General features: G+C 35.5%; 2 protein-coding genes and 1 long non-coding RNA gene across 4 annotated transcripts; 1 reads left to right on the top strand and 2 right to left on the bottom strand.

Annotated features, from left to right (window-relative positions):
- Positions 1-1,694: 1,694 nt before the first annotated feature.
- On the top strand, positions 1,695-22,179 carry LOC140856522 (protein NEN1-like). Of its 2 annotated transcripts, XM_073254024.1 has the most exons (7): positions 1,695-1,843; positions 14,399-14,818; positions 14,907-15,064; positions 15,177-15,223; positions 18,799-18,862; positions 20,477-21,156; positions 21,781-22,179. In XM_073254024.1, the coding sequence occupies exons 1-7, from the start codon at positions 1,807-1,809 to the stop codon at positions 22,013-22,015; spliced, it is 1,641 nt and encodes a 546-aa protein (XP_073110125.1). In that variant the 5' UTR covers positions 1,695-1,806; the 3' UTR covers positions 22,016-22,179. The 2 variants fall into 2 exon arrangements, with proteins under 2 accessions (XP_073110125.1, XP_073110124.1); XM_073254023.1 differs by lacking the exon at positions 1,695-1,843 and having other exon boundaries at positions 14,232-14,818.
- On the bottom strand, positions 6,942-9,137 carry LOC140856014 (serine/threonine-protein phosphatase 7 long form homolog). Its single transcript, XM_073253196.1, has 5 exons — positions 8,625-9,137; positions 8,421-8,539; positions 8,255-8,348; positions 7,728-8,159; positions 6,942-7,623 (listed from the first exon to the last, which is right to left on the bottom strand). The coding sequence occupies exons 1-5, from the start codon at positions 9,135-9,137 to the stop codon at positions 7,051-7,053; spliced, it is 1,731 nt and encodes a 576-aa protein (XP_073109297.1). The 3' UTR covers positions 6,942-7,050.
- On the bottom strand, positions 9,151-11,521 carry LOC140856523 (uncharacterized). The gene is made up of 3 exons (XR_012139776.1): positions 11,487-11,521; positions 9,373-9,471; positions 9,151-9,290 (listed from the first exon to the last, which is right to left on the bottom strand). It is a non-coding gene; the product is annotated as an uncharacterized lncRNA (long non-coding RNA).
- Positions 22,180-22,600: the final 421 nt, after the last annotated feature.

Here is a 22,600-nt window from a genome sequence, read left to right as displayed (position 1 = left end):
TATTCCCGTTCTGGTTTTGGTGGATTGGATAAAATAGACTGCATACCAAAACATATAACAGGTTAGACTTCTGATTAAACCAATGTTGTAGATATAATAAATAATACACATAACGATGCATTTGAAGATGTATTGTATGTTCCAAAAAAAAAAAAAAAGACAAGTTGGGTCTTAGGTTAGTCGCTTTTGTTGACGATGAAGAGAAAAAAAATAATAATATTATCTAAATTTTATTACATGTGGATTTTTTATATGATAGAAGGGAAGAAAAAACTAGATATCCTCTTCATTTGATAAGAATTTTTTCACGATCTAATCATTATTTTTTCTCTCAGACTGATCTTATCGGATCAATTTGCTCTTTCATTATCAACATGTCATCTATCCTTGATTGGATCTTATCTAGCATCAAGATACTATAATTTCAAGAATGAACCGATATTTTTATTTGAAAATGCTTGATTTATTTGAAAAATTATTGAATTATTTTATTGATTGACTAATTCTCTAAAATATGTTCAGCAAACAAACCGATTAAAAATCATTACAATGAAAATTTATTATTCATTGTTGTTACTACTTATTCATGAATAATTCAAGGTGTCTTTGCGCGTTCCAAATTAATGATGCTATGTGATGCTAATGGTATTATTTTTGTTACATTTACCATATCCCTTCTCTTATTTTGAGGATTTTCTGACTCAAGTGTAAGTTGTGAGGCCTATATTCTAGATAATATGGCGGCTAAAGATAAAGAACGAAGAATAGAAGGCCACGTAGGTTGACAAGATGGAGCAACCAAAAATCAAGGAAGTCAAGACAGAGACTGAGTTCTTCATAATTGTGCTGTAAGAATTTATTGCAACATTTTGATCCCCATCCAGACTATGGTGGAGTCAAAGCATGATATGGCGTGTGTAGGATAAGAATATGGCCATGAATCACGTGAATATCCATAGAAACTCAATGATGCCTTTTTCTTAATATTAAGTATTTAGTTCATGATAATATAAAATTGATGACTTTATTTACAAAATTAATAAAAAAAATCTTTGAAAATAAATACTTAACAAAATATGCAATTTGCCGTAAGTTGAAATATTTTTTTTGAGGATAAATAAATAAAGAAATTTTTATTTGATTGAATTTTTTTTTTATTGCAAGCAACTTTTACTCTTTTCCCAAAGATCACGAAAATGCTGTCTTTGACATCATCTAAGTTTTGTTTGGTAAATATGTAGTTAGCTGCAAAGCATAACTCAAATACAAAGAAACGTTATGTTTTATGAAAAAAATCAAGTGGATATTAAGTTCGGCTAGCAAACTAATAATAATTTTGTAAAATTATTGCCAAACTCCAGCCAAGGGATGCAAATTGAGACAAGATAGTGAATTAGCATAAAAGGGTAAAAAAAATTAACACCCTATATTTTATCTTAATTTGTAAATATCCCCTACATCTCAAATTACTGTAATATTAATTTTATATTTTTTAATTTATTGCAATATCATCTACCGACCTTCCAAATTAGAGGTAAGCTCCTGTCGATCCCACATGGCATATTATTTAAAGTTAAATGGCCAATATTACTTTATTGCATTATTTTAAAATGAAACTGAATCTGATGTGAACTTAAAATAGTCTAGCGACTAAAATATTCAAGCCCCAACCTTAATTTCATCTTTTTCCTCAACCATCCTTCCTATGATGGCCATACAAACCCCACTAATGACCTCCCAAACACCACCAGCGAAGGAAAGAGAGAGAGAGGAAAAATAAGATGATGATAGAAGGAGGAGAGGAGGATGGAGGCGGCGGCACTGTGGGGATGGAGGCGACGAGGTGGATTCTTAACTTTATTTTAGCTCCCTATTTTTTATACTTGATTTTGGCTCTCTTAATTTCTATTTAAAATTTTTTCGATGCTCAACAAATTCTTCACCCTCCCACGCCCTCGAAGCCCCCCTCTAAAGCACTCAACCTTTCCTATTACCTATTACTTTCTTCTTAAATAGAGAATGGGCGAGAAAATAATAGGAGCCTCTTCCCCGTTCATCTCCTGCTCCTTTCATAACACATTCTCTTTTTTTGATGGATTTATTAAGGAGAATATATACATGATGAGATGGTTTCATAGATGAGAGATATTTAAGTAAAGTTCAAAAAAAAAAAAAAATAGGGCACTCATGTTTGGGATCCTATAAGGAAGAGATTAAAATAGTACATAAATCAAACCAACCTCTAACAGCATTTCCTCACTCAAAACTAGAACTTCAAAAAATATAGGAAAGAAAGAGCTTCATATCATATTCTTGTCACTCCTTTTATATCCTCCACTTTATAACATCCCATCTTTCTATAGCTTTACTCTCATTTTTTTCTGTTTGGTTGTGAACAAAACTATGCTTTCCTTCACGATGTTAATATATTTTCATTAACTTAATTAAATATTTTGCATTTTCAGAGCTTTCTAAATTTAGGATTTTTAGCAAGAAAAGAAAAGCTTCTTTTCATATTAACACACTGACCTCCTCGTCTATTGTTTTGCTTGCTAATTTCTATCTTTTTTCTTTGTAGCTGAAAATTTAGATACTATAATAGCCTCTTAATCTCTATAAAAAAAATAGTTAGACTATTTTCAAGTTGAAGGAGTTGGGCTCTACCCTTTCAAATGTGGTTCTAAGAGAAATACCATTTGAAATAGTTGAAGAAGGAACAATATGACAATCATCAAAATTTCACTATCGGTCATTAGGAGGAGAGAGAAAAGAAGATAAAGAGACCAGAGAAGAGGAGGATGGGGGCAACGGTAGCCAAGGGGATAGGGATAGTGATGCGGTGGTCAAGGGACCACCGACAGAGTTATATGGCCATCATAGAGAGAGGAGTTGGAGAAATGAATAAAGGTAAGATTGGGGCTTGCATATTTGAACCATTAAACTATTTTAAGTTCACATTATATTCTATTTTTACAATAACACAATAAAGCCACATTAGTTATCTGACTCCAAATAATATGTCACATGACATTGACGGAGAGCTTCTCCCAAATTAGCAGGTTCGTGAGGGACATTGTAATAAATAGAAAAATGAAAGATTTGACATTAGAGCAATTCAAGATAGAGGATATTTGTAAATTTAGATAAAATATAAAGTATTATTTATCTTTTATCTTAAAATTTATGGTCAATTAAGAAATAAGAGGATCAGCATCATCCTGAAGTTGCCATCGAGGAATTCCCGTTCAAGAACCACAAAGCTATATCCAACGCACAAGGCATGTCCTGGTTTCCTGTCTCACCGGAGGAATACGACAAGTCTCCATCCCAAACATATCTCTAGAAGGAGCATTCACATCAAGGTGCCGGATATGAATCAAACTCTTCTTTGGTCAGGCGTGTCAATAAACCATAGCGCTTAAACATATATTTCAGTTGCATTCTGTTTGTTGCTCATACGATACCCGGAGGCATACCCCGACAAGCGATCCTTTCCTCCTACCTCGCGCCTTCCTCGCACGTGCCAACTGACATAACGAATCGGTGGATTCCAGGATTATTCCAATCTTGTCCCACCCGCAATCCTCGAATTAACCCGGCAATTCAGAGCTCTTTTCCCGAATAATACAAAAAAAAAACTTTTTTACCAAAATATATTCAAACCAAACTTATTTACCAAAATGATGTAAGAGGTAAAAACGCCATTTTGAATGGCGTTTTTTCGCCTGCCACGTCAACCCCCATTTCCACGATGGCATCATCCCAAAAAAAAAAAAAAAAAAAAAGGAAGAAACGCCATTTGGAATGGCGCTTTTAAAAACGCCATTCCAAATGGCGCTTTTAAAAACGCCATTTTGAATGGCGTTTGTAACAACGCCATTCATTAAGGCGTTTACCAATTTTCCCACCCAAAAATAAAAAAAAAATCGTGGGAAAATGGAAAATTTTGTTTTTTAAAATTTGAAATTAGTAAATAAATTAAAAATTTTAATTTTGATTGAATTTTAAAATATAAAGATTTGAATTTGTAATTCATTAAAAAAATTAATTTAGAATATTTATTTCAAATTTTTTTTTAAAGATGTCCAAAAAAATTTTAAGAAATTAAAAAAAAATTATCATAGAAAAAAAAAAAGAGAAAAAATATGAAAGAAATAAAAATTTGAAATTAAATTGAAAAACATCATTCGAAATACTTGTCTTCAAAATTTTTAAGAAAATTAAAAATTGTAAAATTTTGTTTTAAAAAAAAAAAGAATTATAATGTAGAAATAAAAAAGAATAAAATTTTAAAGATAAATTGAAATTAAAATATTATTTCAAATTACTTTCTCAAATAAAAAATAATAAATAAAAAAAAGATTCAAAAAAATTTTAAAAATAGGCTAAAATTTTTTTATAAAAATATAAAGAATTGAAAAAAAATAGAAATTATAATTGTAATTGAATAAAAATTTTATAATTTTTAATTTTAAGAAATAAGAACAAAAATTTTTAAAAAAAATATAAAAATGACCTAAAAAAATTTTATAAAAAGATAAAGAATTGAAAAAAATAGAAATTGTAATTGTAATTGAAGAACAAAGTTTATAATTTTTAATTTTAAGAAATAAGAATTTTGTAATTGAAATTAAAAATAATATTTTAAATAACTAAATTAATTTAAATATTATTATTTAAAAAATATTTTAAATAAAGAAAAAAAAGGGAGGAAAATTTAATTTGAATTAAATTTTGATCAAAAAATAAATCCAGTGTAAAGTTAAAAAATAAGGAAAAATGTGGAAAAAAAATTTTGTAAATTGAACTTTAGAAAAAATAATAATTTTTTAATTAAAGAAAAAGAATACGTAATAGAATGCTAAAAAGAAAAAAATGGAAGAAAAATAAAATTAAAATTTCAAATGATAACTATTTTAAAATAAATAAAAAAAGTATCATAGGAAAATAAAAAAATAACAATAAAATAAGAATTATAATTATAAATTTTAAAGAAATTTAATTTTAATTTAAATTAAAAATTATCATTTAAATTATTATTTTCATTATTTAATTTAATTTATTTATTAAAAGATTACAAATACATAATATAAAAAATTGTAAGAAAAGTAGATTTATATTTTTTAGTCGACCCCATGAATCGACTCATGGCTAAAAGAGTTTAACGGCACGCAAAATTTTTGATTGCGACACTCTCTGAGTCGATCCCTTGACTTTCTTTCTGGTAATTTTTATTTTTTAAATTTTTTAAAAAGAGGAAGAGGGAGAGAGGAGGCAGCTCACCGTCGTGCTGTCGGAGAGACGCCGGAGAAGGGAGAAGAGGAGGCAGCTCTCCGTTTAATTATTTGTTTTAATTTATTAAATTTTTTAATGAGGATAGTAATTTGAATGATAATTTTTAATTAAAATTAAAGATAATTTTTTATTTTAAATTATAATTTCTATTTTATTACCATTTTTTATCTTTTATTTACTTTTTTATGATATATTTTTTAATTTAATTTGTAATTTTTATAATTTAAAAATATAATATTAGTTTTCTTTCATTTTTATGATATATTATGTATTCTTTTTCTTTACTTAAATTTGTAAAGGAAGAAGGAGAAGTTCGAGAAGGGAGAAGGAGAAGGGAGAAGGAGGGGAAAAAGGGGTTTGGGGAGGGGAGAGAATGGCGTTTTCTCTTTTTTTTTATTTTTTATTTTTTTTAATATCTTTACTTATCTATTTGTAATTTTTTAATAAATAAATTTAATTAAATAATAAAAATAATAATTTAAATGATATTTTCTAATTTAAATTAAAATTAATTTTTTTTAAAATTTATAATTATAATTTCTATTTTATTATTATTTTAATATTTTTTTATGATATTTTGTTTAAAATTTATTTTAAAAATTTTATCATTTGAAATTATAATTTCAGTTTTCTTTTATTTTTATCTTTTTAGCATTCTATTACGTATTCCTTTTCTTTACTTAAAAATAGACTTATTTTTTCTAAAATTCAATTCAAAGAGCAACATTTGATATATGGGGATGGCATCTGGGGGATGTACGAAGAAGAAGACGCTGCCATCTGTAGATGAAAAGGCGGTGGCATCTGTGCAGCATCAAATGATGACATATGCGGTGATGGCATATGTGAAGCATATGGTGACGGCGTATAACTCATATCTGGCGCCCGAACTGCTCCATACCAAAGCGCACAGGTATGTGGATCAACACCAATCACCACCAATGTTCTGAAACCTGTTCTCTCCATCTCCCGCAGTATCTGAATCCGCTCGTCCTCATCAGTCGTAGATAAAGCACGACGAGCGTCCAACACGAGATCCGACATAGAATAAGTCTATAAAATAAAAATAGAACAGTTAGTATAAAACAATCAGTATAGTGTACAATATAAAACAAAAATATAACACAAATAACATGAAGTAATTTTCATAATCTTACCAAAAGACGTATAGTAGAACTCTCGCCCTCGTATCCAGAAACTGCATACTGAGACTGTCCAATGACTCGCACCGTAATGCTAAAAAATCAAGTCATGTAGTCATCAGTATATGAACGGCCTCTCAAAATAGAATCACCATGAACAATGTGATCTCGACGTGCATCCCAAATATCGATGTACTGTGCATGTCTGATACGCCAGTCGATACGAACTCTCCCTCGTCGATCAATACGATGAAGTCCCTGACTGGTATCAAACTGCTCTGGACCCACAACCAATCGAGACGGAGCCCACCGCCGGGAGAGACGGGGGCTGAGGACCGCCGTCGGGACGCGGGGGCCCGCCGTGGCCATCGGGATGCGGGGCTCGGCCCCGAGAAGTACGGCCCGCCGACATAACATTTTCTCTCCTAATGTTCTGAGACACGTTCGAGTATGTGTATCCATATGCACAAATCATAATATCCAATAATTTAAAATTAAATAATATAAAATAAAATCAATATTTAATATTATTCAATAGAATCAAAATGTTAAATATATCAAAAAAAATAGTACAACAAAAATGTAAAAATACTAAATACAAATACAACAAAGACTAAGTCCCACAAGGACGTCGCGGCGCCCGTGGTCGCTTGGACCTTCTCAGGAAGGTCCTCGCCGGCTGCTCCTGCTGTGATGGCTCCTCTCCTATATCAGTAGAGGAGATCTGCTGATCATGCTGCTCAGGAATAACTGATGCTGTCGGATCATCTACGGACTGAGAGACCCGTTCAACTCTCTCATCTGGATACACGGATGGACCTGAAAAAAAAGTATCATACTCATGTGGCCAACTGGTACCCGGTGATGGCATCTGGGGGATGTAGGACGAAGAAGACGCTGCCATCTGTGGATGAAAAGGCGGTGGCATCTGTGCAGCATCGAATGATGACATATGCGGAATATGCGGTGATGGCATATGTGAAGCATATGGTGACGGCGTATAACTCATATCTGGTGCCCGAACTGCTCCATACCAAGGCGCACAGGTATGTGGATCAACACCAATCGCCTCCAATGCTCCGGAACCTGTTCTCTCCATCTCCCGCAGTATCTGAATCCGCTCGTCCTCATCAGTCGTAGATAAAGCACGACGAGTGTCCAACACAAGATCCGACACAGAATCAGTCTATAAAATAAAAATAGAACTGTTAGTATAAAACAATCAGTATAGTGTACAATATAAAACAAAAATATAACACAAATAACATGAAGTAATTTTCGTAATCTTACCAAAAGACGTACAGTAGAACTCTCGCCCTCGTATCCAGAAACTGCATACTGAGACTGTCCAATGACTCGCACCGTAATGCTAAAAAACCAAGCCATGTAGTCATCAGTATATGAACGGCCTCTCAAAATAGGATCACCATGAACAATGTGATCTCGACGTGCATCCCAAATATCGATGTACTGTGCATGTCTGATACGCCAGTCGATACGAGCTCTCCCTCGTCGATCAATACGATGAAGTCCCTGGCTGGTATCAAACTGCTCTGGAATGTCCTGAGTCTGACCAAACTGCCGCAGGACACGATCGGGAAGATGCCACTCTACCACATCAAAACAAATAAGTGGCACCCTAGCAGTCCATATGTCGTGTCCAACTGTACACATCTGCGGCAGTATAGCCAATATCCCATCTGTATATGGCTTCCACAAAAACTGATATAATATAATTAAAATAAAAAAAATTAATATAAAATTATAATAGATTATGAATACTGTAAATTGATATTTGTAAAAAATTCAAAATTTACCCGTCTAGATGTATCAACTAATGTATCCAACTGGCATCTATAAACCCGTGCCACTCTTGTCGATACGTGATGAACGTTGAATGCAACGTTCCATCTGTTTCACAGTGTACTAATATTAAATAAATTTAAAATAATAAAATTTAAATAAAAAAAAATATTTCGATACCTGTATCCTAATGGTCCGTCTAGTCTGAATGGAACATCAGGATCCTGCTGCTCTGATGGCATCTCAAGCAACTGTCGTCGTAATGGACTGATAGTCGGCATACGCTCCCATACCCAAATCTGCAAAATTTAAAAATTAAATAAATGATATATCGAATGTAAAATATAATTAAATATTAAAAATTAAAAATTTTAATTCACGTACCTGTAATAATACAAGATAACCGCCAATCTCGCTCTGATCAGCATAGGAACCCCGACACATAGCTCGGTATAGACAAGCTAGTACTGCACTGCCCCAACTGAGTCGACGAGCGAAATCTAAATCCTCTAATAATGGCAAAAACATCAACTTCATCTTATTCGATGAAGTATCAGGTAACAAGACACCACCTAACAATCGCAGCACCTGACCCCTAACATACTGCTGCACCATCTCCTCTGGTGCATCATCCGCAATATGAAAATGACGATAACGATCATCTAAACACTCAATCCTGAGTCGTGAATGATCAAAAAAATGTGCGTCGGGCTCAAACCCTAACAACCGCAAGCACAAAGCCTGCCACTCCGGAATGGTAAGTGTGGGATCAACTCCGGTAACTGGATCTCCATCAACTGGTAGTCCAGTAAGGATGCTGACATCCTGTAAACTGATGGTCGCCTCACCAAATGGAAGATGAAATGTGTGTGTCTCTGGACGCCATCTCTCAAGCATAGCAGTAATAAGACCAACATCCATCTGTATACGACCGATCCGATATACTCCATAAAATCCCAGATATCGTAAATAATCTAACACTCTATCTGGGATATCCTCTGTCCTCCAGAAATCTGCATCGGATCGTCGTAGACGAAGATGTCTGGACTCCTGCAAGAAAATATACTAATTAGATATCGTACATGATTTTTAAAATAAAAATTTAAAAAGTAAATAAGATTGTAATGCTTACGCCGCCATCTAAAATAGTCTGTGATCGATGGTGCTCCTGCAATGTAAGAATGCTGCTGTCTCGGGGACCGGGATATCGTGGATCGTAAGCCATAATACGCTGTCTCAAGCAATATTATCACAGATGTATTAAAAAAAATAGATAATATATTTTAATTTTTTTTAAATATAATATTATCACACAATACAACTTAAACACAAAATTCAGTTCATCCCAACATATTAAACACGAAAATTCAAATACAATCCCACAGTAATTCATAAAACAATGACAGCAACGCAATTGTCGAAGCTTTCAATTTCTTCCGCTGCTTGAAGTATGTTGAAAATAAAAATAAATTAATGAGATAAAAAAAAACGAGCGTCGGAACCCGTGGGCCCCACCGTCATTGCAACCCATCGCATCGAAGCCATCGCCACGCGGGGCCCACCGTCAAGGCATGCGGCCCCACCAACCGTCTGGGCCCACCGCCGAGACGCGGGGCCCACCGCCGGGAGAGGCGAGGGGCTGAGGACCGCCGTCGGGCCGCGGGGCCCGCCCTGGCCACCGGGGCTGGGGCCGGGCCCACCATCGGGATGCGTGGCTCGCCGCCGGGAAGAATGGCCCGCCGCCGACCGTCTGTGGCCGGCGGCCAAGGAGAAGGGAGAGAGAGAGGAAGAGAGAGAGGAGGGGGCCTCGGTCCACCGCCGGCCGACTGTGGGCGGCGGCCAAGGAGAAGGGAGAGAGAGAGGAAGAGAGAGAGAAGGGGGCCGGGGGCCACCGCCGGGACGCGGGACCGGTCGCCAGGATGCGGGACCCGCCGCCGGGACGAGCGGCCCGCCGCCGGCCGTCTGTGGCCGGCGGCCAAGGAGAAGGGAGAGAGAGAGAGGAAGAGAGAGAGAGGAGGGGGCCGGAGGCCACCGCCGGGACGCGGGGCCCGCCCCCGGGACGCGGGGCCCGCCGCCGGGATGCGGGGCCCGCCGCCGGCCGTCTGTGGCCGGCGGCCAAGGAGAAGGGAGAGAGAGAGGAAGAGAGAGAGAGAAAGGAGGGGGCCGGGGGCCACCGCCGGGACGCGGGACGCGGGACCCGCCGCCGGGACGCGGGGCCCGCCGCCGGGAGTCTGTGGCCGGCGGCCAAGAAGAAGGGAGAGAGAGAGAGGAAGAGAGAGAGAGGAAGAGAGAGGAGGGGGCCGGGGACCACCGCCGGGACGCGGGACCCGCCGCCGGGGCGGTCGGCCCGCCGCCGGCGGTCTGTGGCCGGCGGCCACGGAGAAGGGAGAGAGAGAGGAAGAGAGAGAGAGAGAGGAAGAGAGAGAGGAGGGAGCCGGGGGCCACCGCCGGGACGCGCGGCCCAGACGGCCGGCGGCCAAGGAGAAGAGAGGGAGAGAGGAAGAGAGAGAGAGGAGGGGGCCGGGGGCCACCGCCGAGACGCGCGGCCCGCCGCCGGGACGCGCGGCCCGCCGCCGGGACGCGCGGCCCGCCGCCGGCCGACTGTGGGCGGCGGCCAAGGAGAAGGGAGAGAGAGAGGAAGAGAGAGAGAGAGAGAAGGGGGCCGGGGGCCACCGCCGGGACGCGGGACCCGCCGCCAGGACGCGGGACCCGCCGCCGGGACGCGCGGCCCGCCGCCGGCCGTCTGTGGCCGGCGGCCAAGGAGAAGGGAGAGAGAGAGAGGAAGAGAGAGAGAGAGGAAGAGAGAGAGGAGGGGGCCGGGGGCCACCGCCGGGACGCGGGACCCGCCCCCGGGACGCGGGACCCGCCGCCGGGACGCGCGGCCCGCCGCCGGCCGTCTGTGGCCGGCGGCCAAGGAGAAGGGAGAGAGAGAGAGGAAGAGAGGAAGAGAGAGAGGAGGGGGCCGGGGCCACCGCCGGGATGCGGGACCCACAGCCGGGGCGCGCGGCCCGCCGCCGCCAGTCTGTGGCCGGCGGCCACGGAGAAGGGAGAGAGAGAGAGAGAGAGAGGAAGAGAGAGAGGAGAGGGGGCCGGGACGCGCGGCCCGCCGCCGGGACGCGCGGCCCGCCGCCGGGACGCACGGCCCGCCGCCGGGACGCGTGCCCCGCCACCAGGATGAGAGAAAGAGAGAGAGGGGAAGAGGGAGAGAGAAAGAGGAAGATGGAGAGAGAGGCGGGAAGAACTCACCGCCGCCGAGACCTCGCCGCCGTGCCGCCGTGCCGTCGGAGAGACGCCGGAGAAGATCAAGAAGGGAGAAGGGAGAAGGGAGAAGGGAGAAGAGGAGAAGGAGAAGGGAGAAGGAAGAAGGAGAGGGGAAAAGGGATCTGGGAGGGGAAAACGCCATTCTCTATGGCGTTTTCCCCCTATTTTTTTTTATTTCTTTTAATTAAAAAAATATTTTTTTATAAATATCTTATTCCATATTTTTTCTCAATTTTTAACTTTACACTGTATTTTTTTTTATCAAATTTTAATTCAAATTAAAATTTAATTTTTCCACCAATTTTTTTTCCTTCATTTAAATTATTTTTTTAAATAATAATGTTTAATTTAATTTATTAATTAAAATATTATTTTTAATTTCAATTACAATTTTAATTTTTATTTCTTATTTTTTTAAGTCACATTGATAAAATATCCGAACAAAGAAATTGTAATTAATTTAATTTTATTTTATTCTTTTATGATATATTTTTTCTAATCTAATTTATAATTTCTATATTTTTAAATTTTAATTTTAATTTTTTTTTATTTTTATCTTTTTATATTCTACTAGTATTTCTTTTTCTTTTATTTAAAATAATTTTTAAAAATTTATATTTAAATTAATTTTGTTATTTAAAATATAATTTTTAATTTCATTTACAATTATAATTCTTATTTATTAAAATTAAAAATTATAAACTTTGTTCTTCAATTACAATTATAATTTCTATTTTTTTTCAATTCTTTATATTTTTATAAAATTTTTTAACCCTATTTTTAAAAAAAATTTGAATCTTTTTAATAAATTTACTTTTAAATTTCCGAAAGTAATTTGAAATAATATATTTATTCCAATTAATATTTAAAATTTTATTTCTTTTAAATTTTGAATTATAATGCTTGTTCTTTGATTATTTAAAAATTTTTATTTTTTTCAATTCTTTATCTTTTTATGAAATTTTTTTAGGTCATTTTTAAATTTTATTTGAAAATTATTTTAATTAAATTAATTTTATTCTTATAAAATATATTTAAAAAATATTTTTATTTCAATTAAACATTAATTTTTTTTTTTGGTTATAAATTTATAATTGTTATTTTTGTTGACTTTTTAAAAATTTTCACTTTTCAACTTTTTTAACTTTTCATAATTTTTTAACTTTTTAATGTATTTTTTTATCAAAATTTATTTCAAATTTACTTTTTTTAAGTCACATTTATAAAATACCCTAACAAAAAAATTGTAATTAATTCAATTTAATTTTATTATTTTATGATATATTTTTTCTAATCTACTTTATAATTTCTATATTTTTAAATTTTAATTTTAATTTTTTTCCATTTTTATCTTTTTTATATTCTATTAGTATTTTTTTTCTTTTATTTAAAAAATACTTTAAAAATTTATATTTAAATTTATTTAGTTATTTAAAATAAAATTTTTAATTTTATTTACAATTATAATTCTTATTTCTTAAAATTAAAAATTATAAACTTTGTTCTTCAATTTCAATTATAATTTCTATTTTTTTCAATTCTTTATGTTTTTATAAAAATTTTTAACCCTCTTTTTAAAAATTTTTTGAATCTTTTTAAAATAAATTAATTTTAATTTCCGAAAGTAATTTGAAATAATATTTTTATTTTTTTCATATTTCTTTCTCTCCTTTTTTTTATTTTCTATGATAATTTTTTTTTATTTCTTAAGATTTTTTTGGACATCTTTTAAAAAAAATTTGAAATAAAAAATCTAAATTAATTTTTCTAATGAATTACAAATTCAAATCTTTATATTTTAAATTTCAATCAAAATTAAAATTTTAATTTATTTACTAATTTCAAATTTTAAAAAATAAAATTTTCTAATTTTCCATTCAAAATGGCGTTTTATATTTAAATTAATTTAGTTATTTAAAATATAATTTTTAATTTTATTTATAATTATAATTCTTATTTCTTAAAATTAAAAATATAAACTTTGTTCTTCAATTACAATTATAATTTCTATTTTTTTCAATTCTTTATGTTTTTATAAAATTTTTTAACCCTATTTTTACAAATTTTTTTAAATTTTTTAAAAAAATTTATTTCTAATTTCGGAAAGTAATTTGAAATAATATTTTTATTTCAATTAATCTTTAAAATTTAATTTCTTTTTAATTTTTAATTAAAATTCTTTTTCTTTGATTACTTCAAATTTTTTTTAAAAAATTTTTTAAGATAAATATTTCGAATGATGTTTTTCAATTAAATTTCAAATTTTTATTTCTTTCATATTTCTTTCTCTTTTTTTTATTTTCTATAATAATTTTTTTTTCTTATGATTTTTTAAATTAATTACAAATTAAAATCTTTATATTTTAAATTTCAATCCAAATTAATTTTTTAATTTATTTACTAATTCCAAAGTTTAAAAAACAAAATTTTTTATTTTCCCACGATTTTTTCCGGTGGGAAAATTGAAAAACGCCATTTTGAATGGCGTTTTTAAAAACGCCATTCAAAATGGCGTTTTTAAAGACGCCATTTGATATGGCGTTTTTTGATGTTTTTTTTTTTTCCTTCGGGCGATGCCAGCGTGGAAATAGGGGCTGACGTGGAAGGGCAAAAAATGCCATTCAAAATGGCGTTTTTCCCTTTTGCATTAGTTTGGTAAATAAGTTTCGTTTTGATATATTTTGGTAAAAAAGTTTTTTTTTCGTATTATTTGGGAAAAGAACTCGGCAATTCACGCCTAAAAGCCTGGCAGCGGCCGCCATTCGCATCTCAACCCACCAATGCATAGAAAACAGTTATGCGGACGCTCCATCCACCGTTCATCTTCAGATCAAACGCTATCGCCGCTCCCGCACGCCATTCGCATCTCACCCGCACGCAAACTCTGCCGTACACAGCTTCATCCAAAAAGAAAGCTGCGGCGCTAGCGAATTTCTCCGGGGACAAGCAAACCAACACGAGAAGGGACATCATATCCACATATATCCATCGTCTGTGGAGGCGGATCCGAATAGCGTATCCTGACGCGGGGCAGATAGAGATGGAGGGAGGAGGAGGAGAGGAGATCGCGTTCTTCGACGTGGAGACGACGGTGCCGGGGCGGGGGAGCGGGGAAGGGCATTCGCTGCTGGAATTCGGGGCTATCGTGTGCTCGCGGCGGCTGGTGGAGGTGGGGAGCTATTCCACCCTTATACGTCCCACCGACCTCTCCGCCATCTCCGCCGTCTCCATCCGCTGCAACGGAATCACCGCGGAAACCGTGGCCTCCGCTCCCTCCTTCCTGGAGGTCGCCGACGAGGTCTTCTCCATCCTCCACGGTATCTCCCATCTTCCCTTTCTTGGTCGAAATCGTTGGGCTTTTGTTAGTGGTACCTTTGTCGAACATCTGATGGGCGTTTTGGGCAGGACGGGTGTGGGCGGGGCATAATATTGTGAGGTTCGATTGCCCGCGGATAAGGGAGGCGTTTGCGGAGATTGGGCGGGATCCGCCGGAGCCTAAGGGGATCATTGACACCCTGCGGTTGCTGACCCAGAGGTTTGGGAGGAGGGCCGGCAACATGAAGGTAAGGGAATGAGCTATTTTCGAACCCATAAACGCGTGGTTCCATATGAAGAAATGACATCAGAATTAAGAGAAAAGAGTGACTAATTGACAAACATACATTTTTTCTGCAGATGGCGAGTTTGGCATCGTATTTTGGTCTTGGTCAACAAAAGCATAGGTGCTCTCTCTCTCTCTCTCTCTCGATTTATGCCATAAATTTGTATGATTTCAATTTTGTACATTTCAGTTTTCTATTACAGTCTGGGAGATAACTTTTGTAACCAAATGTTACCTGTGTTCGATTGACTCGTGTAGGCCATTTCTTGAATCATGAAACTTTTAAGGTCCAGTTTAAATGAATCTATCCAGAAAAGATATTAAACAGGTAAAAGAAGTTTCATGCTGTAGGTGGACGGATGATGCAAATGCATTCTCTAGCCAATCAGTAAACTGGATTTCTCTGCATGCTCTAGCTAAATACTTAGTGACATAATCATGCAGCAAAATGGCCATTGGTAAAATGGTACTTGACCAAAAATTTCTGTATTTCTAACCAGCAAGTAATCTATAGTCTCGTGACTTGCTTCATTGATGTGTTTCGATCCATGCTGGTCTCAAAATAAAATGATCTCAGCAAACTGTCAGACTAGTTTCTGCAGTTCCTGAGGTGATATAATAAGGATTGGCACTTCATAAAAAAGATCTAGGAATCAATTGCTGTTTACAGGCTGACTGCATTATCATACCCTGGTTGTATTATGTCTGGATGCAATGGTTCGAGAAACAGTCTCAGCGTTCCTCTCAAAGCAGATACCTGTAGTTTTCTTCTTCTTTGCCAAATGGTTGTGCATATTGATTGCTATTGTTTTCTCAGTCTTTTGCATGAAATTGTACTCTTGTTCTGTTATATCATCAATCTTTTTATTTTGTTTGTTTCATCAATTACTCCTCCAATATCTTTTAGTTGAAAATTTCAAAATTTTAGAATATCAGGCACCATTATTTTATTTTATTTTTTTAAAAAATACATGTACTCTCCCATATTCTAAGCTAAAAGTAGGCAATCTTGCCCCATTGGATGGGTTTGCTTAACTTTCTCATACTTATGGTTGTGAATGCTAGTTCCTCTAGATATATATATATTTTTTTCAAAGAAGTAAAATTAACCTTTCCACCTCCTCTAAAGTTGTAAGTTTCTTAGGATATGATGGATTATGGATAGAAATGATTTATTTTTCTCAATCCCCCGATCAGTGACATTCCACATGCAAGTCTTTTGGAAAGTGCTTTAATTTCTGTATTCATTTTATTGTCCCCTTCTCCCCCTCCCCTCCCCCCCGGTATTTGGCATGCCAACGTTGGGAGCATAATATGTCCCACTATTGGTGAGGATGATGGCCAAAGATAAGATCAATTGCAGCAGTCTTTGAGTATGCAAAGAAGCATAACCATACTATAGGTTGTGTTTGTAAAAGCTTATTTCTTACTATGTTAGGAATAAAGGAGGAAAAAATCTACTCAATAACTTAAATAAAGGATTTGCTTGAGTTTTTAAGGAGACTTCATAGGCATTAAGAAACAAGGAGATACTTAAGGATCCATTGGAATTGCATGGATGCATATGAAGGAGCAGCTATATAGTCACGAGTAGCTGTGGGCAAATACAAGAAATGTATCATACAACCTTCCTTTTAAAGTTGTCAGAACTCAATTATCTTTCTATTAAATCTATTGTAGTCTATTAATAACATAACTTGTTACAAATTCTTTTCCTGATTGCAGTCACTCTTAGAAAATTTTCCTCTTGGACTTCCCACTGTTGACTTGCTAGCTTGTTTTTGACTTCTATATTATTTGATATTTTTTTTCTGTATCTCTAATTGTCAAATTATCCATAATAAGTTTGTTTTTGTCAAGGCAGTAAAACAAAATTTACAAGATAAAGTGTTTTGTTCTTTTCCACAACCTTGGCTGCATTGTTTTGCATTTATACAGGGTCGAATTTACTGATATAACTTGTTTAAGTTTGTTTACATTTTATGAGCTGCCATCAACCTGGTATCACTGCTTTGAGAAATGGTGCCAAATTCTTGATCAAGGCATCTTGGCAAGAAAAGGGCTTGTAGTGAAATTTGTGTGACTAGTTGGTGCATGTATAACGCATACACATATATATTATATACATACACATACATGTGTATGGTATATGGTATATGCAGATATTGTAGTGTATATATAGACACATATATATTCATAGATATATACATGTATATATGCACACATATATATACATGAAGAGATAGAGTAAGTAAAGCTAATATATAGATGCTTATTCAATTGTCCAAATAAGATCAGTATTGACTAGATGTTTGGGAGCCTTGCACTAATGATCTGAGCATTGGATATGATCTATTATCTCTAAACTACTTACTGTTAAAAAATTCATTGCAAGACTAGGGATCTCCAAATCACACATTTTTGATAGTGTGCCGATTAGAGATAGTAAATCATATCCAATAGCTTAGATCATCAATATCGAGCATCTAATTGTCGGATCAGAACTAACCTTATTTGGGATGTTGGTAGACACCCACATATTAGCTACATATGTGTATGTAAGTGCGTGAGTGTGTATCATGCTATCTATCTATCTATCAATCATATATATGTATGTATGTATGCTATATGTATGAATATATTGGGGTATTTGGTAACCCAAATGGGATCATGATGGTGATCTAAGATCATCGATGATCCGAATCTCGTGATGATATGATCCTCAATGATAAAAAAATTATTGCATTTGTTATATCATGGTCCAGTGATTAAAGATTTTCAAGTATCTATGAATAATCTATTTAGTATTCCATGGGAATCCAAGATCATTGGCCATATAATACCAAAACTACTCATGATATATTCCATAAAAATATATTTATTAATTATATAAAATATATTATAATAAAATATTAAATATATTTATTAATATATTAATCAGTAATATATTCTATAAAAATATATTTATTATTTTTATAAAATTAATATTATTTATACTTATAATATATTATTTATTAATATGAGTATTTATTTTGATTTGAAAAATAAGGCAAATAGAAGTAATATATTAAATAATTTTATTATATAAATATAAAGTAAAATAATATATTTCTACTCTAATTTAAAATTATCATTGAATCATAATATGACAATAATATGATTAATAATATATTATAATGTAATATATATCATAAATATAATATATAATATTAATATAATATATTAATGGTATATTGATATATTATTATTTTTGCTAGATTAAAGGATATTTTTGTCCTTAAATTTCAGACCAAAATCACTACTTGAAGATGATCTTAGATTTTCGACCTCAATGATGGATATCACATCACTAAATTGAATGATGATTTGAGATGTAAGGATGATTTGAGATCACTACTACGTAGGATCATTATAGTGTAACTAAACACGATGATCTCATCACCTCCACCTACATCATCCTTGATTTTAGGTGGATCATCCCGTACCAAATGCCCTTTGTATGTATATGATGTATATAAATGTTAATGTGTCATAGCTCTCATGCATCTATGTCTAATGCATGTATGTGTGTTATTTGTGCGAGTTGAATTGATCCATGTGATTATGAGTTCCTATATGTCCTTCTGACTAAGTTTTAGACAATTTGCTTTACTATAATCTAAAATAATAGCTTTTTATTTGATCTTCCTGTGCCAGAAGCTTGGATGATGTTCGAATGAATCTGGAAGTTCTCAAGTACTGTGCTACAGTGTTGTTCTTGGTAAGCATAAAACCTTTTAAATTGTCAGCCTTTCCTCAAGGAGTGATTTAAAGTTTGCAAGAGGTTAATTGCGTTGATTTCCATTTATGGGAGCTATGCCATCTGACTTTTGAATCGTAGGGATCATATGAGATTCTTTTTTTCTTTTTAAATATAAAATGGCAATGATACAATAATATATTTCTCTAAGAATGTTCAGCAATGATATAGTGTCTACTATGTGTCGTTGCATGGTTCTCCATTTATGGGAGCTAGTCTATTTGAATCCTTTGATTTGTCTGATTTTTTCCCTCTTCTAGACGAAGTTGGGAATGGTATAAGAACTAAAAATATTCCTCTCCATTTTTAATCTCCGGGTCATAAGGCTCTCTCGTTTACCCTATTTTTTATTAAGAATATATTATTGTAAATGTACATGCTATGCACATGCTGAATTCTTAGAGAACTCCAAATGAAAATCTAGCTTGACTCTCCTGATAATTACTATGTCCTAGCTAACTTGAATTCAAAAGCCTTGTTTTCAAGAGTTTTAATCTATGAAGATTCTCTCACTAGTTTGCAGCCTTTAAATATATACAAATTGCACAAAGATAGGGTAACTTACATCTCAAATTGCAACTTGTTGAATTATATTATGAAGATTAAAGAAAATATTAAAAAAATGAATTGTCATGATTTCAATGTCAAAACTGCTTTTAGGTAATGCCATCATCATTTGCATCACGATGGCTATTATAAAACAAAGTAACAAATTACCCTCCATGTCCATTGGATGGATCATCTAAGCAAATCTCTCTCTATCTTCTCTCCCTCCTTCCATCCATCCATCCATCCAGGGATGGCTTTAATATTCTTAAGCAAAACCGAAGTACTTATTGGATGGCTTTAATATTCTTAAGCAAAACCGAAGTAATTATTGGTAAAAATTTGTGGCCAGCTGTTCAACTTGATGTTCTACCATGTAAATATTTACATCATCCTATTACCTAAAAAAATTCGACATCATAAAAATGATTTAAAACTATATATAAAATTATCTAAAACTTTTTGCTTGTGCATTAGTGGTCACCAAGGAATTGTTCCCAATAACAAGATAAATTATTTGTTCAGTTCCCTGATTGGAGATTATTCAGACCGCTTGAACTTGGTCCATGTGTTGCTAAGATATTAGACTTTGATTAATGATGCAAATCAAGGAGTTGAAAATAGGGGTCACTGCATGGTGCAATAGTAAAAGGCTTGGGCTGACAAGCACGATAGTGCAGGTTCAAGTACCGGGGCAGCCACTTTGTGCCGAAAAAAGGGAATACCCAATGTTAGGACTGCCCCCAGTTCACCCCTCCCAGGACCCTGGATCGCCGGGACCATAACTGGGTAATGTCCTTTTTATCAATGATTTGAAAACACACAAAATGTATGTTTGCACCTGGGCATGACCCCTAGTTTTTCTCTGGGAAGATTAAAAACAGTCTTTCTTATCTTCTATTTTGCTTGATAACTCCTATCTTCTTGATGAAATTGAATTCTGTTGCAGCAACGTGTTGCATGCAACTGCATGACTGAGATTTTTCTTATTGGTATATGATGCTGAATTCTGAGGTTCCTGTCCTGCAGGAAGCAAGTCTCCCAGATGTATTCTCTATCAATACTTTGGTAAATGAAAACACCGCAGCAAGAAACCCATGTGATACTACTGCTCCTTGTGAAGGATCAACACCAATGTTGAACTCTCCATCCAATCTGTTCTGCAAGACCATACCGGAGGTCAATGATCGGGCTGGATCAATTATTCCTGCACCAGAAAAGGATTGTTCTAACTTGATTTCTGACATTGAACCAATGAGAATAGATCCTGTACAACCAGATGCTGCCGTCCTTGGAAAGTCTGAAGCCAACTCACCTGAGATGGTCTGCACCACTATTCCCACCTCTGAAGGTTGCAGTGGTTTTGCTGGGTTTCAAGAGCCTGAGGAAGTCTCAACACAATATATTAGTGCACCCATAGTTCCTTTTAGCAAATGGGGTCCCAAAATGCTTGTATTTCACAGAGATTGCCCCCTGCAGCTTTGTTGTATGGGACTCAGAGTTTGGTTCGGGCCAAATAAAAAATTTATGGACCATGCTGGCCGGCCAAAACTGAGTATAGTGGTTGATGCCCCTGAAAGTCTATCCGAGGTTTTGGGTGTCTGTGACAAACTTGCCCAAGTTTCATCTCAGATTGCTGGTAGTAAATCTGAGTGGAGGCCTGTGATAGTGAAAAGTGGCTACTCAAATTCTTCTAGCATCAGATTGCAGTAAGTTCCTGTTGCTTTTTCCTTCACTTTTTGTTTCCCTATAATAAAGTGGTGAGATTAGAAGACTGTTGGGTGCCTGATCTTGCACTTCTAGGTAACTTGTTTTTTTTTTCCCTTTCACCTTTTCTTTCCTGTTACTTTTTCTTTTACCTTTTCTCGCCTTAAAATAAAGTGGTGAGGTTAGAAGGCTGGTGGGTACCTGCTCTTACAGGTCTAGGTAACTTGTTTAGGGCCTTTTGCTATTATCAGGATTATCGACATAAACTACAACGAAATCAATTATCTGGTATGTTTTCACCATGTCATCCAAGTACTCACATTCTAGAATAAACAAGTTTCCAAGAATATCCTAATTAGAAACCCGGTAAACCTGGTCTTTTCCCTTTTCTCTCTTCCTATAATGACCACATGATAAGCTGATGAAATCATGTGCTGCACAAGGTTTCAGGCACCTCAATTCCATTATATTCTTACTGCATCTATTGCATTTCTGCTAAAGAGTGTTATGTTTCTCAATTCTTTATCAGCTATCTGGGACTTCATGTGATTAGAATCTCTACTTCTTATGTTATGATTTTGACAGTAATAGAAGTTGCTGAATTATCTATTGTTGTCTCTTTGCAGCATACCTGTAGTGGCAAATGGCGATGCTGCTATCTACTCAACAGAGATATACCAGAAAGAGCCTTCTGGGAACATGCAGAAGCTTGTGTTCAGCAACTATGATGACGTTGAACTTGATTCCTTATTTGTTCCAGGAGCTACTCTAGATGCCTATTTCTGTGTAGATACATACGATTATCAGCTGCATGCTGGCATCAGGCTTATAGCAAAAAGGCTGGTTCTTCATTCTAAATAGAAGTACAGAATTATTTATGTGGCAGAAAGAAATCATATCCTGATTAGTGTGTAGAGGGTTCTTGGTGTAAATTATGTAGATCATTGAAAGCCACCGCTAACCAATGTTGTTAATATAACAATTGACACTATTCAATGAAAATTAAAGTGCTATTCATTGAATTATTTTCTGCCTAAGATATCCATGGTCGTTTGCTGATTCCTAAATTACTCTCTGATTGTTTACATATGCAGTAATTCAGCCTGCTTGTCACAAGAAAGGTGCTAAAATTCAAGTAGCTAATTCTTGTCAATCAAATGAAACAAGAAGCAACCATATTGCTGCTACCCTGGTCAAGGGAGCTTGATGTTGGTCACCGTCGTGGTGTTAGACTGAAATATCTTCTTCATATCATTTAAGTAGACTGAGAAGATTCGCTTGCCGGTGGGTCAATTGAGTGGGTAGCCTATTGCTCAGCATGTGTGTAGCCTGTACGACTTCTTGAAGGTTTTTTTTTTTTTTTTAAGAAAAAAAGGGAAATAAACATATTAGTATTGATGAACTAGATGGAGTTTATTGAATATTTTGGACAGATCTTGGACAAGA

The sequence above is a fragment of the Elaeis guineensis genome, chromosome 3 (genome assembly GCF_000442705.2).
Source record: "Elaeis guineensis isolate ETL-2024a chromosome 3, EG11, whole genome shotgun sequence".
In the NCBI taxonomy this organism is placed as follows: domain Eukaryota; kingdom Viridiplantae; phylum Streptophyta; class Magnoliopsida; order Arecales; family Arecaceae; genus Elaeis; species Elaeis guineensis.
Note: the sequence above shows the minus strand (reverse complement) of the source record. Positions and strands in the feature narration are given on the sequence as shown.